The sequence below is a fragment of the Pecten maximus genome, chromosome 9 (assembly GCF_902652985.1).
Source record: "Pecten maximus chromosome 9, xPecMax1.1, whole genome shotgun sequence".
In the NCBI taxonomy this organism is placed as follows: domain Eukaryota; kingdom Metazoa; phylum Mollusca; class Bivalvia; order Pectinida; family Pectinidae; genus Pecten; species Pecten maximus.
Genome location: NC_047023.1, coordinates 27,201,023 through 27,219,332, shown reverse-complemented (window position 1 = coordinate 27,219,332; position 18,310 = coordinate 27,201,023). Strand labels below are relative to the sequence as shown.

At 38.6% G+C, this 18,310-nt stretch overlaps 1 protein-coding gene across 1 annotated transcript; it reads left to right on the top strand.

Moving 5' to 3' along the window:
• The first annotated feature begins 11,778 nt into the window (after positions 1–11,778).
• LOC117335081 lies at positions 11,779–17,931 on the top strand. The gene is made up of 5 exons (XM_033895001.1): positions 11,779–11,833; positions 12,075–12,223; positions 15,975–16,067; positions 16,657–16,779; positions 17,511–17,931. The coding sequence occupies exons 1-5, from the start codon at positions 11,819–11,821 to the stop codon at positions 17,845–17,847; spliced, it is 717 nt and encodes a 238-aa protein (XP_033750892.1). The 5' UTR covers positions 11,779–11,818; the 3' UTR covers positions 17,848–17,931.
• The last annotated feature ends 379 nt before the right edge of the window (positions 17,932–18,310 follow it).

Sequence of the window (18,310 nt, the reverse complement as noted above, 5' to 3'; positions counted from 1 at the left end):
CGGTACAGGAGATAGGAAGATCAAATCCGGTACAGGTGATAGGAAGATCAAAACATGGTAATCCGGTACAGGTGATAGGAAGATAAAAACATGGTAATCCGGTACAGGTGATAGGAAGATCAAATCCGGTACATGAGATAGGAAGATCAAAGATGGTGGTCCGGTACAGGAGATAGGAAGATCAAAGATGGTAATCAGGTACAGGAGATAGGAAGTTCAAAGATGGTAATCCGGTACAGGAGATAGGAAGATCAAAGGTGGTAATCCGGTACAGGTGATAGGAAGATCAAAACATGGTAATCCGGTACAGGTGATAGGAAGATCAAATCCTGTACAGGAGATAGGAAGATCAAAGATGGTAATCCGGTACAGGAGATAGGAAGATCAAAAGGTGGTTATCCGGTACAGGAGATAGGAAGATCAAATCCGGTACAGGAGACAGGAAGTTCAAATCCGGTACAGGTGATAGGAAGATCAAAAGGTGGTAATCCGGTACAGGAGATAGGAAGATCAAAAGGTGGTAATCCGGTACAGGAGATAGGAAGATCAAAAGGTGGTAATCCGGTACAGGAGATAGGAAGATCAAAAGATGGTAATCAGGTACAGGAGATAGGAAGATCAAATCCGGTACAGGTGATAGGAAGATCAAATCCGGTACAGGTGATAGGAAGATCAAAGGTGGTAATCCGGTACAGGAGATAGGAAGACCAAAAGGTGGTAATCCGGTACAGGAGATAGGAAGATCAAAGATGGTAATCCGGTACAGGAGAGAGGAAGATCAAAAGGTGGTAATCCGGTACAGGTGATAGGAAGATCAAAAGGTGGTTATCCGGTACAGGTGATAGGAAGATCAAAAGGTGGTTATCCGGTACAGGAGATAGGAAGATCAAAGATGGTAATCAGGTACAGGAGATAGGAAGATCAAAGATGGTTATCCGGTACAGGAGATAGGAAGATCAAATCCGGTACAGGAGACAGGAAGTTCAAATCCGGTACAGGTGATAGGAAGATCAAAAGGTGGTAATCCGGTACAGGAGATAGGAAGATCAAAAGGTGGTAATCCGGTACAGGAGATAGGAAGATCAAAAGGTGGTAATCCGGTACAGGAGATAGGAAGATCAAAAGATGGTAATCAGGTACAGGAGATAGGAAGATCAAATCCGGTACAGGTGATAGGAAGATCAAAAGGTGGTTATCCGGTACAGGAGATAGGAAGATCAAAGATGGTAATCAGGTACAGGAGATAGGAAGATCAAAGATGGTTATCCGGTACAGGAGATAGGAAGATAAAAACATGGTAATCCGGTACAGGTGATAGGAAGATAAAAACATGGTAATCCGGTACAGGTGATAGGAAGATCAAATCCGGTACATGAGATAGGAAGATCAAAGATGGTGGTCCGGTACAGGAGATAGGAAGATCAAAGATGGTAATCAGGTACAGGAGATAGGAAGTTCAAAGATGGTAATCCGGTACAGGAGATAGGAAGATCAAAGATGGTAATCAGGTACAGGAGATAGGAAGATCAAAAGGTGGTAATCCGGTACAGGTGATAGGAAGATCAAATCCGGTACAGGTGATAGGAAGATCAAAACATGGTAATCCGGTACAGGAGATAGGAAGATCAAAGATGGTGGTCCGGTACAGGAGATAGGAAGATAAAAACATGGTAATCCGGTACAGGTGATAGGAAGATCAAATCTGGTACAGGAGATAGGAAGATCAAAGATGGTAATCAGGTACAGGAGATAGGAAGATCAAAAGGTGGTTATCCGGTACAGGTGATAGGAAGATCAAAGATGGTAATCAGGTACAGGAGATAGGAAGATCAAAGATGGTAATCAGGTACAGGAGATAGGAAGATCAAAAGGTGGTAATCCGGTACAGGTGATAGGAAGATCAAAGATGGTAATCCGGTACAGGTGATAGGAAGATCAAAACATGGTAATCCGGTACAGGTGATAGGAAGATCAAATCCGGTACAGGAGATAGGAAGATCAAATCCGGTACAGGTGATAGGAAGATCAAAGATGGTAATCCGGTACAGGAGATAGGAAGATCAAATCCGGTACAGGTGATAGGAAGATCAAATCCGGTACAGGAGATAGGAAGATCAAATCCGGTACAGGAGATAGGAAGATCAAATCCGGTACAGGTGATAGGAAGATCAAAACATGGTAATCCGGTACAGGTGATAGGAAGATAAAAACATGGTAATCCGGTACAGGTGATAGGAAGATCAAATCCGGTACATGAGATAGGAAGATCAAAGATGGTGGTCCGGTACAGGAGATAGGAAGATCAAAGATGGTAATCAGGTACAGGAGATAGGAAGTTCAAAGATGGTAATCCGGTACAGGAGATAGGAAGATCAAAGGGTGGTAATCCGGTACAGGTGATAGGAAGATCAAAACATGGTAATCCGGTACAGGTGATAGGAAGATCAAATCCTGTACAGGAGATAGGAAGATCAAAGATGGTAATCCGGTACAGGAGATAGGAAGATCAAAAGGTGGTTATCCGGTACAGGAGATAGGAAGATCAAATCCGGTACAGGAGACAGGAAGTTCAAATCCGGTACAGGTGATAGGAAGATCAAAAGGTGGTAATCCGGTACAGGAGATAGGAAGATCAAAAGGTGGTAATCCGGTACAGGAGATAGGAAGATCAAAAGGTGGTAATCCGGTACAGGTGATAGGAAGATCAAAGATGGTAATCCGGTACAGGAGATAGGAAGATCAAAAGGTGGTAATCCGGTACAGGAGATAGGAAGATCAAAAGATGGTAATCAGGTACAGGAGATAGGAAGATCAAATCCGGTACAGGTGATAGGAAGATCAAAAGGTGGTTATCCGGTACAGGAGATACGAAGATCAAAGATGGTAATCAGGTACAGGAGATAGGAAGATCAAAGGTGGTATCCGGTACAGGAGATAGGAAGATCAAAACATGGTAATCCGGTACAGGAGATAGGAAAATCAAATCCGGTACAGGAGACAGGAAGTTCAAATCCGGTACAGGTGATAGGAAGATCAAAAGGTGGTATTCCGGTACAGGAGACCGGAAGTTCAAATCCGGTACAGGTGCAGGAGACAGGAAGTTCAAATCCGGTACAGGTGATAGGAAGATCAAAAGGTGGTAATCCGGTACAGGTGATAGGAAGATCAAAAGGTGGTAATCCGGTACAGGTGATAGGAAGATCAAAGATGGTAATCAGGTACAGGAGATAGGAAGATCAAAGATGGTAATCAGGTACAGGAGATAGGAAGATCAAAGATGGTAATCAGGTACAGGAGATAGGAAGATCAAAGGTGGTAATCCGGTACAGGTGATAGGAAGATCAAAGATGGTAATCCGGTACAGGTGATAGGAAGATCAAAGATGGTAATCAGGTACAGGAGATAGGAAGATCAAAAGGTGGTAATCCGGTACAGGTGATAGGAAGATCAAAGATGGTAATCCGGTACAGGAGATAGGAAGATCAAAAGGTGGTTATCCGGTACAGGAGATAGGAAGATCAAATCCGGTACAGGAGATAGGAAGATCAAAAGGTGGTTATCCGGTACAGGTGATAGGAAGATCAAAAGGTGGTAATCCGGTACAGGTGATAGGAAGATCAAATCCGGTACAGGTGATAGGAAGATCAAATCCGGTACAGGTGATAGGAAGATCAAATCCGGTACAGGAGATAGGAAGATCAAAAGGTGGTTATCCGGTACAGGAGATAGGAAGATCAAATCCGGTACAGGTGATAGGAAGATCAAATCCGGTACAGGTGATAGGAAGATCAAATCCGGTACAGGAGATAGGAAGATCAAATCCGGTACAGGAGATAGGAAGATCAAATCCGGTACAGGTGATAGGAAGATCAAAGGTGGTAATCCGGTACAGGAGATAGGAAGATCAAAACATGGTAATCCGGTACAGGTGATAGGAAGATCAAATCCGGTACAGGTAGATAGGAAGATCAAAAGTGGTAATCAGGTACAGGGAGATAGAAGATCAAAGATGGTAATCCGGGTACAGGAGATAGGAAGATCAAAAGGTGGTAATCAGGTACAGGAGATTAGGAAGATCAAAGATGGTTAAAAATCCGGTACAGGGATAGGAAGATCAAAAGATGGTATCCGGTACAGGAGATAGGAAGATCAAAGGTGGTAATCAGGTACAGGATGATAGGAAGATCAAAAGGCTGGTAATCCGGTACAGGAGATAGGAGATCAAAGCTGGTAATCCGGTACAGGAGATAGGAGATCAAAGAGTGGTAATCAGGTACAGGAGATAGGAAGATCAAAAGGGTGGTAATCCGGTACAGGAGAATAGGAAGATCAAAGGTGGTAATCCGGTACCGGTGATAGGAAGATCAAAGATGGTATCCGGTACAGGAGATAGGAAGATCAAAGGATGGTATCAGGTACAGGAGATAGGAAGTCAAAGATGGTAATCCGGTAGCAGGAGATAGGAAGATCAAAGGATGGTATCCGGTACAGGATGATAGGAAGATCAAAGATGGTAATCCGGTACAGGTGATAGGAAGATCAAGATGGTAATCAGGTACAGGAGATAGGAAGATCAAAGATGGTAATCCGGTACAGGTGATTAGGAAGATCAAAGGGTGGTAATCCGGTACAGGTGATTAGGAAGATCAAAGCATGTAATCCGGTACAGGTGATAGGAAGATCAAAGATGGTAATCAGGTACAGGAGATAGGAGATCAAAAGAGGTGGTAATCCCGGTACAGGTGATAGGAAGATCAAAGATGGTAATCCGGACAGGAGATAGGAAGATCAAAAGGTGGTTATCCGGTACCAGGAGATAGGAATGATCAAAAGATGGGTATCCGGTACAGGTGATAGGAAGATCAAATCCGGTACAGGAGATAGGAAAGAATCAAATCCGGTAAGGTGATAGGAAGATCAAACACATGGTAATCCGGTACAGGAGATAGGAAGATCCAAAGGATGGTGGTCCGGTACAGGAGAGAGGAAGATAATAAACATGGTAATCCGGTACAGGTGATAGGAAGATCAAATCCGGTACAGGGATAGGAAGATCAAAGGGGGGGATAGGTACAGGAGATAGAAAATCAAAAAGGGGGTAAACCGGTAAGGGATGGAAGATCAAAAAATCGGTACAGGAGAAAGGAAATCAAAGATGGTAATCCGGTACGGAGACGGAAGATCAAAAATGGTTTAAAACCGGTACAGGTGATAGGAAGATCAAAATGCGACAGGGAAAAGGAAGATCAAATTGGGAAACCGGGAAGGAATAGGAAGATCAAAAGGTGGTTTTCCGGGCGGAGATAGGAAGATCAAAAATCCGGACAGGGATGGAAAAATCAAAAAACCGGAAAAGGGAAAGGAGATCAAAGGTGGGAAACCGGGACAGGGATAGGAGATCAAAAGGGGGGTTATCCGGTACGGAGAAAGGAATCAAAATTTTCCCCGGGACAGGATGGGGGATAAAAAATCGGTACAGGGATAGGAAGATCAAAAATCCGGGGACAGGGGATAGGAAAAAAAAATGGTTCCGTAAGGGATAGGAGATCAAAACATGGTAATCCGTTACAGGTATAGGAAGATCAAATCCGGTACAGGAGATAGGAAGATCAAAGATGGTAATCCGGTACAGGAGTAGGAAGATCAAAAGGTGGGTAATCCGTTACAGGAGATGGAAGAATCAAAAGGTGGTAATCCGTTACGGTGATAGGAAGATCAAAGGTGTTATCCGGTAACAGGAGAATAGGAAAGATCAAAACATGGTAATCCGGTGAACAGGTGATATGGAAAGAACAAAAATCCGGTACCGGAGACAGGAAGTTCAATCCTGTACAAGGTGATAGGAAGATCAAAAGGTTGTAATCCGTACAGGCGATAGGAAGATCAAAGAGGTGGTAATCCGGTACAGGATGATAGGAAGATCAAAAGGATGGTAATCCGGTACAGGATGATAGGAAGATCAAAGGATGGTAATCCGTACAGGAGATAGGAAGATCAAAGCCTGGTAATCAGGTACAGGATGATAGGGGAGGATCAAATGGTATCCGGTACAGGAGATAGGAGATCAAAAAGGTGGGAAAACCGGACAGGTGATAGGAAAAACAAAAATGGTAATCGGTACAGGATAGGAAGATAAAAAATGGTAATCCGGTACAGGTGATGGGATAAAAAAAAAGGGAACCGGTACGGGGGGATAGGAAGATCAAAAAGGTGGGGTTTCCGTACAGGGGGAAAAGGGGAAAATCAAAAATGGTAAAGGTCAGGGATGGAAGCAAGATGGTTAAACCGGTACAGGAGATAGGAAAATAAATGGAACCGGTCAGGGAAGGAAACAAAACAAATCCGGTCAGGGGAAGGGGAATCAAACCGGTACGGAAAAAGGAAAATCAAAAAATGGGAATTCCCTACAGGGTAGGAAACAAAAGGTGGTAAACCGGACGGAGAAGGAAAACAAAATGGAATCCGGGACAGGGATAGGAAATCAAAAATTTTCCGGTAAAGGGATAGGAAAATCAAAAATGGTTTCGGTACAGGGAAAAAAGGAAACCGGAAAGTTTTTTCCGTACAGGTGGGAGACAAAGGTTTTAATCCGGACAGGGATAGGAAGATCAAAAAGGGGGAATCCGGTACAGGGAAGGAAGATCAAAATGGGGGTAACCGGTAAGGGATAGGAAGATCAAAAATGGTAATCGGCAGGGATGGGAAAATCAAAGTGGAAAACGGTACAGGGAAGGAAGATCAAAAATGGTAATCGGTACGGGATAGGAAGATCAAAATGGGAATCCGGGGCAGGGTAGGAAGATCAAAGTGGTTAAAGGTACAGGGATAGAAGATCAAAAATCCGGTACGGGATAGGAAGAAAAATTTTGGTCAGGAGATAGGGGAAAATCAAAATGGTACAGGGATAGGAAGATCAAATTTTCCCGGTAAGGGATAGGAAGATAAAAAAAAGGTAAATCCGGTCAGGGAAAAGGAAAAAAATTAAAAAAAAAGGTAAAAAACCGGTACAGGTGTAGGAATAAAATGGTATTCCGGGACAGGGAGGAAGTTTTAAATCCCGGGACATGAGGGGGAAGGAAATTTAAATGGGGTACAGGGATGGAAATAAAAGGGGGGTTTAATCCGGTACAGGGATAGGAAGTCAAAAGGGGGTTCCGGAAGGGAAAGGGAAATCAAAAGGGGGAATCGGGGACGGGAAGGAAGATCAAAAATGGTAATCGGTAAGGGATAGGAAGATAAAATCCGGGAAGGGGATAGGAAGATCAAAAATGGGAATCCGGTACGGGATAGGGAAAATCAAAATGGTAATCCGGTACAGGGATGGAAGATCAAAAGTGGTAACGGTACAGGGATAGGGGACAAAAGGGGGTAAAACGGTACAGGGATGGAAGACAAAAAAGGAACCGGTACCGGGATAGGGGATAAAAATCCCTACAGGAGAAGGAAGTCAAACCGGTACAGGGATAGGAAAAACAAAAGGTTGGGATCCGGACGGGATGGAAAATTTAAATGGTACGGTACGGAAAGGGGCAAACGACAGAGATGGGGGGGCAAAAGGTGGTAATCCGGTACAGGTGATAGGAAGATCAAAAGGTGGTAATCCGGTACAGGTGATAGGAAGATCAAAGATGGTAATCCGGTACAGGTGATAGGAAGATCAAAGATGGTAATCAGGTACAGGAGATAGGAAGATCAAAGATGGTAATCCGGTACAGGTGATAGGAAGATCAAAAGGTGGTAATCCGGTACAGGTGATAGGAAGATCAAAGATGGTAATCCGGTACAGGTGATAGGAAGATCAAAGATGGTAATCAGGTACAGGAGATAGGAAGATCAAAAGGTGGTAATCCGGTACAGGTGATAGGAAGATCAAAGATGGTAATCCGGTACAGGAGATAGGAAGATCAAAAGGTGGTTATCCGGTACAGGAGATAGGAAGATCAAAGATGGTAATCCGGTACAGGAGATAGGAAGATCAAATCCGGTACAGGAGATAGGAAGATCAAATCCGGTACAGGTGATAGGAAGATCAAATCCGGTACAGGTGATAGGAAGATCAAATCCGGTACAGGAGATAGGAAGATCAAATCCGGTACAGGTGATAGGAAGATCAAATCCGGTACAGGAGATAGGAAGATCAAAACATGGTAATCCGGTACAGGTGATAGGAAGATCAAAACATGGTAATCCGGTACAGGAGATAGGAAGATCAAAGATGGTGGTCCGGTACAGGAGATAGGAAGATAAAAACATGGTAATCCGGTACAGGTGATAGGAAGATCAAATCCGGTACAGGAGATAGGAAGATCAAAGATGGTAATCAGGTACAGGAGATAGGAAGATCAAAAGGTGGTTATCCGGTACAGGAGATAGGAAGATCAAATCCGGTACAGGTGATAGGAAGATCAAAACATGGTAATCCGGTACAGGAGATAGGAAGATCAAAGATGGTGGTCCGGTACAGGAGATAGGAAGATAAAAACATGGTAATCCGGTACAGGAGATAGGAAGATCAAAAGGTGGTAATCCGGTACAGGTGATAGGAAGATCAAATCCGGTACAGGAGATAGGAAGATCAAAGATGGTAATCAGGTACAGGAGATAGGAAGATCAAAAGGTGGTAATCCGGTACAGGTGATAGGAAGATCAAAGATGGTAATCCGGTACAGGTGATAGGAAGATCAAAACATGGTAATCCGGTACAGGTGATAGGAAGATCAAATCCGGTACAGGAGATAGGAAGATCAAATCCGGTACAGGAGATAGGAAGATCAAAGATGGTAATCCGGTACAGGTGATAGGAAGATCAAATCCGGTACAGGTGATAGGAAGATCAAAGATGGTAATCCGGTACAGGAGATAGGAAGATCAAAACATGGTAATCCGGTACACGAGATAAGAAGACCAAAAGATGCTTATCAGGTACAGAAGTTTTACAGTTTTAATCAATCAATCAAAATTCAAGGTTTTAGCAACGGAATGTACATGTATATGCTTTTCAATATCTGTCAGTTTAAAATACAAATACCAATTAAACTATAAAACTTAACATCATGATAAATATTTCACCTAAACATCTTCTGTTCTGCATTTAGAATAAGTATATATCATAAAAGAACAATTTTCAGTCGCCGCATAAAAAAACATACGGTAACATCACATACGATAAGATAACATACGATAACATAACATACGATAGCATAACATACGGTAACATCACATACGATAACATAACATACAATTAAATAACATACGATAACATAACATACGATAACATAACATACGATAAAATAACATACGATAAAATAACATACGATAGCAAAACATACGATAACATACGATAAAATAACATACGATAAAATAAAGTACGATAAAACAACATACGATAGCAAAACATACGTTAACATACGATAAAATAACATACGATAGCAAAACATACGATAACATAACATACGATAACATAACATACACTAACATACGATAACATAACATACGATAACATAACAAACGATAACATAACATACTATAACATAACATACGATAACATAACATACACTAACATACGATAACATAACATACGGTAATATAACACACGATAACATAACATACGATAACATACGATAACATACGATAACATAACATACGATAACATAACATACGATAAAATAACATACGATAACATAACATACGATAACATACGGTAACATAACATACGATAACATAAAATACGATAACATAACATACGACAACATACGATAACATAACAAACGATAACATAACATACGATAACATACGATAACATACGATAACATAACATACAATAACATAACATACGATAACATACGATAACATAACATACGATAACATAACATACAATAACATAACATACAATAACATAACATACGATAACATAACATACGATAACATAACAAACGATAACATAACATACGATAACATACGATAACATACGATAATATACAATTATAGCCTTTTGATGAGGTCGATGCATGGTTTTATTGACCGAAGAAAAATTATCGACCGAGGACGAAGTCCGAGGTTGATAATTTTTCTTCGGTCAATAAAACCATGCATCGACCGAAATCTAAAGGCTATAACTGTTTTATTATTTTTCTTGGTTTTGTGTTCATCAAATAAACAATAAAACATTTCTTCAAATTTGAACAAATTAAGAGAGTAGATTTTTTGTACAGTTCTCCGTTTTTGTTCCTCATTTCAAGATAAAAGTTAGCCAGGGCCTCATCTAGCTCGGAGATTTCATACGTTTCAAACTCCGCAGAAAGACTTTTACTTGTAAGGTATTCTCTAAATACTCGCACTGCCGTCGTGGTAACTCTTTTCGTGTTTGCCGCATCTGCATTGTTAAAGATTCTGTCTTTTTCATCCACTGACAGAGAAGCAAACCTGTCAGCCATTTCGACTCGTCTCGTCTGCGATTGTTTACAATCAAGATCACGCTAGACGCTTGACTGTTTATTTCAGTGCCCTTCTGAATCAAACGCTCAAATGACTAACATGCTCTGATGCTCTGCCGCGGTTTTTTCCCGATCTATTTATAGATGGATCGGTCAATCAACTTTTTCAATTAACTTTTATCGGTCGATCACTGTTTTAAGGATGGTCACGTGGGGTCTCAACGTCCAATGATATTGGCGCAAAAACTAACTAAAATAATAATATATAACATAACATACGATAACATAACATACGATAGCATACGATAACATAACATACGATAACATAACATACGATAAAATAACATACGATAACATAACATACGATAACATAACATACGATAACATACGGTAACATAACATACGGTAACATAACATACGTTATTATACCTTTACGTTTTTTTCTATATATAAAAGTAATGTGATAATTTGACTATCAGCCTCGAGAGGATTGCGCATACGTTTCCAGGACTATGACACCGTGTGGCAGTTCGAAAAAACTGTCACACGGCGAACTGTCACACCCCTGCTGTAACGTCGTCAGAACGTTTGAAAGACAAAACGACATGCAAGCGCTTAATTGACACAGATTGTTTGTTGTTGCAGACGGTAGCCTAACATTTTGTTTTCTCTCACGAAACTGTCAAACACGGATCAACACATACGTTTTCAAAACGCCACAGACGTAGAAATCGAGTCATTATTAACGGACAGAGATAGCCAAAACACTAAAAGGGTCATACAAACGTCTGTCAAGTTAGTGGAGGACTATCTAGCAGATTCTCATACCAGCACAAACATCTAACTGTATAATACAATAACATAACATATGGTAACATCACATACGATAACATACATTTAAATTACATAAGATAACATATGATGACATCTAGCTGTCTATTTATCTGCTGATCGACATGTGTCTCTATTTGTTAACAATCAATGCATTATATATTACAAAAATACCAATGCCTGAAGCTGCGTTTGTAAAATTACAAAGTTATTTAAATACAAAGAATAAAAAATCAGATGCAACTTGTTATCCACTTTTAACATGCGCCTGTGGTACTATTTGGGAGTATTTTTATACATAAGCTTGCTAACATCAAACAAACACTTACTTCCACGGGAGTGAGCCGTAATTATACCGACACATTCTACGGGCGCCCCGAAGACAATGTAAAAAATAGTTCCTTTCACTACTTCATTCTTTAAAATAATCTGAATTTATAATGACTGACATGTGTCCCTTTGTCATTGGCGGAGGGTCCAATATAAATAAACACCCCTATACCTAGAAATGATCCCCAAGTGTAGGAGCATCGGTCAACTTTTCGACAGGGAAAATGGGCCTGTTACACGTATGATCTTAGTTACATACATTTTGTATTTAAATAAGTATGCCGTTTGTTAATGACTCATATTTCCATCTATTAAAGGTTTTTAGAGAATGTGTAATATGGACGTCAACAAGTGATTGATCAATTTTGATAAACTATTTGGTAATGCAATAATTTAATGGTAAGACATGATTTATTCAGTTCTAGTGTCTTGTTATTTTATAAAATCAAATGAAAAGATGTTATATTTACATTGCATCAGATACTGCTGGGGTTACTCTTGCCGGTAATGATCGACGCCTTTATTGGACCTTGTACCATATGCGGCTGTATGCGTCAGGATTCCACTGAAATTGAAAAGGATGATTACCTCTTAAAAGAATTACGTACTGAAGAATACAGAGAATTCGTGTAAGTATTTTTGTTTTCATTGGAATGGGATACCTCTATGGTGATACAAATTGTTTGTTTGGCGCTTTAAGGTCTCGCTAAAGTTATATGACGACGATATCTATACCGAAGGCTTCATTGTGTTATCATACTGAATGTCATAACTGGACACGGCAGCATGACACATGACCTGGCAACATTATATTGAGAACGGCTTCTGGAGCCTTGTCTACCAGTATTGCTCGTGATGTAATATCATAATGTTTCTCTAAACTACACTTGTTCCACAACTGATATGGCATGTGATAAAATTCGTAACAGTATGCTATTGATTTTTGTCTACACTCCGCGATTTGTAACCACTGTCAAAATTCTCCGATTGGTCATTTCTGACCTCCAACAATTCTTATCTGTTAACACCTGTGGCCTTTAGCGACGAACTTACTACTTTTAATACTCTCAATTATGCTATTAGTTTACGTCTGTCATTCTTTAACATCAACCTGGGCACGTTTTATGGATTTTAGTGGGGGTCAACTTTGGCACGACTGCGTCAGAGGGGTGTCCTCATTGAAGGGTCGATAAATCTTGGGTTTGAGTCAAACAACATATGATTTGATGTTGAAAATATAGACTAAACGGAAGTGAAATATTACACTAATCATGGCGAACCGAATTTCACTGCCCCCCCCCCCCCCCCCCCCCCCACCCCGTGTTTCTCGATATGCAATGAACATCGATAGCCATGAATAAATCATCAAAACAAAACACGACAGATGTAAGACAAAATGCTTAAATGGCTGTCCCCTATCATTTAAATGTAACTGTCGCAGCATCTAATTTTAATGACGTCAGCCTACGCCTCGATCTTCCCTTTTCCTGATACAGTGCAATGTCGTTATCACTCGGTACGAATTTTGTAACAAACATAAGAGACAACAAAAACAAATATTAGATAGAAATATTTACTTTCTTATGTTTCCAATTACCTTTATTGCGAATTTGTATCTCAAATAAAAGATAGATAATTCCATTTTGGAGCACTTGTCTAGAGTCCATAAACAGATATAGATATCTCATGTAAATACACATGTGCAATTCACACATTGCCCGACACTCTGGTTCGATTTCCGAAATGCGCGGTGTCTTGAACATGTAAGTCTTTGAATGAACTGTTATCATCATTATAAACGATGGTTGCATACCTACAAATTCCAGGAAAGTACTAATAATTGAATCTAACAGTGATTAGTCTAATATTCAGCTGTGGTGTTAGATTTTGCGGTGTCATCTTTGAATATTTGCTCAGATCATTTAAACAAAAGAGCTTATTATGCCATAGGAGTGATATATGTTTTATTGCATTTTTGCCAGTGAAATAGATTTTGAAGTGAAAATATAAGATTTTGCAGTGAAAATATAAGTTTTACAGGGAAAATATAAGTTTTCCGTTTTGATCAATCAGAGCGGACCTTTGTATTCACCTCGTTGAAATTTGCTGATTTTCCCAATCGAAGCGGAGACAGATAGATTGGTTATTTTGCTGTATTTCTGAAATATTCTGACTAGTTTTTGACTAAATACTCACTTGACGTTAATTAATCATGCACAGATTCTCCGATAACAGCAGAAGACGCTTACATTGCGCTGATCTGCTCTTTCAAAATGGCGCCGTCATGTTGACGTGGAGTAACGTCACAAAGAGATGACGTCATTACTGATTCCCGCATTTTTTTACTATTAATTTTTCGATGTTTTTAATTTTCTTTTTAAGTTGATGAAATGCAATACAAAGAAAATTGAATGGTTTCCCGTTAAATATAACATATATTTCACTCGTATGACAGAATATTACCGGTATTCTGTCATTCTCGTGAAATATATGTTATATTAAACGGGAAACCATTCAGTATCCTCTATATATTCAACGGGAAACCATTCAATTTCCTTTTTTTCTCATTTTTATGCTAAATAACAAAATCAAAAACATCGAAAAAGTGCGGGAAACAGTATCATAATTTAAGACGTTACTCTATGTCAACTTATGGCGCCATTTTGAAAGGACTTATCAACGAAATTTAAGCGTTTGCTGCTGTGCATGAAAAGCTAACGGCAAGTGAGTATTTTGTCAAAAAGGTTCGCTCTCATTAAATTGTTAAAAAACTAACAAGTAACATTTCACTGCAAAGCTTATATAATTTTTATCATTTTTATTTTTCTATATTTCACTGGCAAAAATGCAATAAAGTGTTCTATTGATAAGAGCAATAATATAATGATTGTCATACTAATATTTCATATTGTAAAATTACATATTTTACAAACAATGAAGCATTGATGTCATTTTTTTTAGTTTCATCGGGGTATGAAACAAAATTTGTTTGCAAACTGTATGAATCCGCGTAGCGGATTCTTACAGAAGTTTGCAATCAAAATTTGTTTCATACCCCGATGAAACTAAAAAAAAACAAATTGACATCATTGCTTTTAATTAATTTTTGAAAATGATTTTCTAATTTAAAACATGTTTTATGTACAATTTTATTGGTTTTAAATGGGATTCTTTTTCTAAAATCAATACGCAACATCAATGGTCGTATTGTGACGTCACATTTTTTCGCGCCATTCTCGGAATTTCTTTCTATTTACCATCTGCGATTTTTTATTTGTCGTGCGATTTTTTTTTGAAATTTTCGAATTCAAATTTCAGTTGGCAGTTCATAAGCTGGTGAACTCGCAGCTGAATTGGTAGGGTTATATAGTGGCAGTGCCATACAATGGTAAATATAGAAGAATGAAAAGAATTTTTTGACCAATCACATTTGAGTATTTACCATGAAAACAAAGAAAAAATAATCATATTACCATATACATTAGTCGTTCATCTAAAATAGATAATAAAACTTTCCTTCATTACGAACAATATTTTGTTGCGTAGTGATTTGGCTCACAGAATGAAGTTGATACGTTAGGAGATAGGTTAGGGGATAAACATGTTCCCCAACGAGGAACGGGTTTTTATCATGTTTATCCCACATTCGTTAGCTAATCATCAAACTCGAATTACGTTAACATGCTAAACAACCGTCACTTGTTGAGAAATCCCTATTTCTCACATACTGCACAAGGTCATTTCGTGGTTGTTACCGAACGTACCAAATAAGAAAATGTTATCAATTTCTACGCATATTTCCATGATTGCGCGATGAAAAAGATTCACAACACCTTACAATTTGTTACTTTTTTAAGAACAGAATGTGACAAAAATGATCAAACATGGGCATATACCTTGGACAGTGGTATCTCGATCCTCCGGTAAGAGTTTGGCTTGCCAGCACTCAAGCCTCGTGTAGATTCCTCAGGGTCTTTGGTTTCCTCTCATAGAAATGTCACTCAAGTGTTGATGTTGTGAATGTATTCAACCTCCAACGCCAGTTTTGTATTCTGGTCATAGGTACATCTAATGTTGGACCTGTCATATATTATTAGTAGCATCAGAATGCAACGCCAAACACGGTAGTAGGACACCCAGTGCGGCCATATTATATTGACAAATGTCTAACTAGTAATTGCCAGTAACGAAGGTTAGAGTTCCTAGCTGCAATTTGTACTCTTGAATGGATGGTGGAATATAAATACTTTTCTTTTCTGTCAACTTATGTTTGAACATATATCCATGTCCTAGGTTTCTACAAAAAGTATATTGCTAATATTTTTATAACTATTGAGCGGGCGTTCATGTGATTAACGTTATAGTATTATGTTTTTATAGAGGCCGAATGTATGATGCTTTCAACAATAATTACCTGGCCTATTCCTATATAAACTCGTATCCAACATCGATCGAACCACCACCAGAATTTCCGTAAGTAAATTACCTCTGTACGTATTGTCTCTCAAATGACATTTAACAAAATATGTTCACAGCAACCCTTAAACATAGCACATCTTTAATAAGTTTTTAGCAATTCAAATTCTTCCTAGACTTATTATCAATGCAATATTCTGATGTTCAGGTGACATAGCTAATGAAGTAAGCAACAGATTCACTGTATTATTGATTTTGTGTTATAATGTACTATTGTATATTTGAAGTGAAAGCGTTCAATCAAAAAATGTTTGACAGTTTTAACACATTTTAGTGTTAAATCTATAAAAAGTTTGTTTGAAACAATTCCTCACTTATCATCTATTGTATATGTATATATTTTAAATTTGTTATAAGATAAGTGATTTACAATGATATCGTTTGCTAGGAGTGATTAAACTGATAAGGGTTTTTTTTTTTTTTGATCTTAATTACTCTTAATATTGATGGAATGAAATAAGATAACAAAGAAAGCACATGTTATACGAATAAAATTTATTGTCCGGTTCTGTTGAAATGGTGGTATTCACTTTGGTTTTAAACCACTGCAAAGAATAATTGAATGCAACTACATTTTTAATTTCAGAGGAAATTCAGTATGTCCTTCTGAAGATCAACACGTCTTTGGTTACTTCAAAAATTACGGTTTGACATTATGTTTGGTAGTAAAACCGGAAATACAACGTGTTACAAAGGTAGAGTGCTGCAGGTATGTAACTACTTCTACACAGTCTTACTATTGGACTCGTCATTTTAGTGACCTCTACTTTGCAGGATTATAATTCCCTCTCTTTATTATTGCAATTCAAGTACTACCAATAAGGAATGAACATTAATACTTGTTTTCGCTTCAGTTCTCTAAACTGAGCTTACCACTTCTAGATATTATTTTTGTGGTTATATATATAGAAACAAAACAATATGCCGATGGTAATAAAAACTTAATTATAGATAGGATTTTGACGTTTTTAATGCTAGGATGATTGAATTTCCAATCAGGTGTGAAGGACAATTAAGGAAGAACAGTAGAAAAGATAAATATCTACTTATTATTTACCTCAATTGGAACCGGAGGCTCATGTTTATGCCTTTTCAACAGAGAAACTCGTTTATACTGTACTCGCGCCTGCACTGTGTTCGAAAATGAGGGAAATCCCTACAGTATTGAGTAGTAATAATGACATATAATAAGTATTTTCCTATGTGTAAGATTTGTCAAAATAATTCATAGCTAGATAATTACTGAAAATTGGAGAAAACATAAGCATGTTTATGTATTTCTATTACTATTAACACATACATGCACATACCACCCAAAAGTGTAAGACTTATGGCGGCTTCGTTTTTTGATAGACTTTAATCAATCTTGAATATACATACAAAGGGCCAAAACACTGATACCTAAAGAGTAAAATTCTTATGACCAACGTTTTGTTCTAGTGAAGGCCCCCCCTGCGGAAAGAACACACGATGTGTGCCAAGTGGTTTTTGTCGGAGAAGGTACCTTGTGTTCTGTGATGCCATCTATCGTGATCACGAGGGTTGCCTTGTTGGATCGGGGGTGCTTGATGCAACCAGACCAGATAATGTAGATCCAAGCGACTTCACTGGGCCGATTAAAAGACGAAAGCGTGAGGAGGACGAAACCTTGTATGACTCGACCACTGATGAGAGGGTAAAACGGGATATTTTCTGTCGTCGTTCCTTTGGTTACTTTGCGTTCAGGGATGATTTTCTGCCGTCTACATGCACCGTTACAGAATGTAATTGTGGCTAACGTGGTCGTCATCAATATTTCTGTATGTCTGTTTTGGGAACAATAAAACCGAATCAAATCTAATACACAGATGTTAAAAACAAATTTGTTTATGTTGAATTTTATGAAGATGTTACCTAATGCAAATAAAGAAGACACAGTCAATCAAATTATATTTGTTTAAACATGAGTGTGAGTACCGTACTGTAACTTATTAACAATCGTAACTTGTTTTTGTTTTAAACTGTTGGTCTATTTAACTTTAACTCAAAACACACCTCACAACCGATCAGTTAATTCCAATTGTACCTGCAGGAAATCATAATACTGGAAAAAAATTAATGCAAAAAAAAAAAAAACAAAAAACAAAAAAACATCTATCTGGAAAGCTTGGTGTCAGGGCCAAATTCTGGGCTACATGAAGCCATTAGATAGCTGGCTGTGCTAGACGCAGTTTACTTTTAAGCAACTAAACCAATAACAT

Bases quoted from the DNA above. Each gene is read 5' to 3' on its own strand.
- LOC117335081 (XM_033895001.1), top strand. The intron at 12,224-15,974 runs GTAAGTATTTTT...ATGTTTTTATAG, and splicing joins GAAGAATACAGAGAATTCGT to AGGCCGAATGTATGATGCTT. The intron at 16,780-17,510 runs GTATGTAACTAC...GTTTTGTTCTAG, and splicing joins ACAAAGGTAGAGTGCTGCAG to TGAAGGCCCCCCCTGCGGAA.